Here is a 943-nt window from a genome sequence, read left to right on the forward strand (position 1 = left end):
TGCAGCAGTAAAGACCCCGTCTATACCGCTGCTGCTGCTGCTGCTGCTGTTGCTGTTGCGGTTGCTGCTGCTGCTGTTGCTGCTGCTGCTGCTGCTGCTGTCGCTGCGGTGTATGTACACCCCAACCATTTGCGGGTCTCCCCCTTTGGGCTTCTTCTGCTGCTGCAGCAGGATGTTATCAGGGGTCCTTCCTGCTGCTGCTGCTGCAGCAGCAGCAGGCGTTCCTGCTGCTGCTGCTGCTGCTGCTGCTGGTGCTGCTGCATCTTTAGGGGCAGCTGGGTGGGTTTGTGGGGGGGGAGAGGAAGCAGCAAAGGAGACAGAAAGAGACAGAGAGGAGACAGACGGAGACAGAGAAGAGACAAACGGATCCATACCAGCGTTGCTGCTGCTGCTGCTGCTGCTGCTGCTGCAACAAAAATTATATTTGCTGCTGCTGCTGCTGCTACTGCTGCAGCAACCACAGAAGAGACGGAGACAACAGATATAATTAATATATATTTATTTATATATTTATATATATATGTATATATATATAAAAGCAAGAAACGTAAGAGGTGATGCTGGTGTTGTTGCTGCTGTTGCTGCTGCTGTTCCTGTTGTTGCTGCTGTTTTTGCTGCTGTTTTTATGCTGCTGCTGCTGCTGCTGTGCTGCACTGCAGCAGAAGCTAGAAAAGGTGCCAACAGCAACAGCTGCTGACGCAGCAACTCGAATCAAAATACTCTCTCATTGTATACCCCCTAGCAGCAGCAGCAGCAGCAGCAGCAGCAGCAGCAGCAGCAGCAGCAGCAGCAGCTCCTGTGGTGTTGCTGCCGCCACGGCTGCTACTGCTGCTGCTGTGACCCTGTCCCGCGAGCAGCATTAGCAGCAGCAGCAGCAGCAGCAGCAGCAGTAGCAACTGCAGCAGCAGTTGATGCAAATATTCGTGTTTTTGCTGCTGTCACC

General features: G+C 53.0%; 1 protein-coding gene across 1 annotated transcript in view; it reads right to left on the reverse strand.

The window, feature by feature from the left end:
• Window positions 1–372, reverse strand: part of EMH_0081940 (uncharacterized protein) — a gene marked incomplete at both ends in the record, with an annotated part of 2,038 nt that extends 1,666 nt beyond the window's left edge. The window contains 1 exon segment of the mRNA XM_013500456.1: window positions 1–372. Coding sequence (XP_013355910.1) covers window positions 1–372 — 372 coding nt within the window.
• Between the last annotated feature and the right edge of the window lie 571 nt (window positions 373–943).

The sequence above is a fragment of the Eimeria mitis genome, genomic scaffold, assembly GCF_000499745.2.
Source record: "Eimeria mitis Houghton genomic scaffold, Emh_scaff5422, whole genome shotgun sequence".
NCBI classification, from domain to species: domain Eukaryota; phylum Apicomplexa; class Conoidasida; order Eucoccidiorida; family Eimeriidae; genus Eimeria; species Eimeria mitis.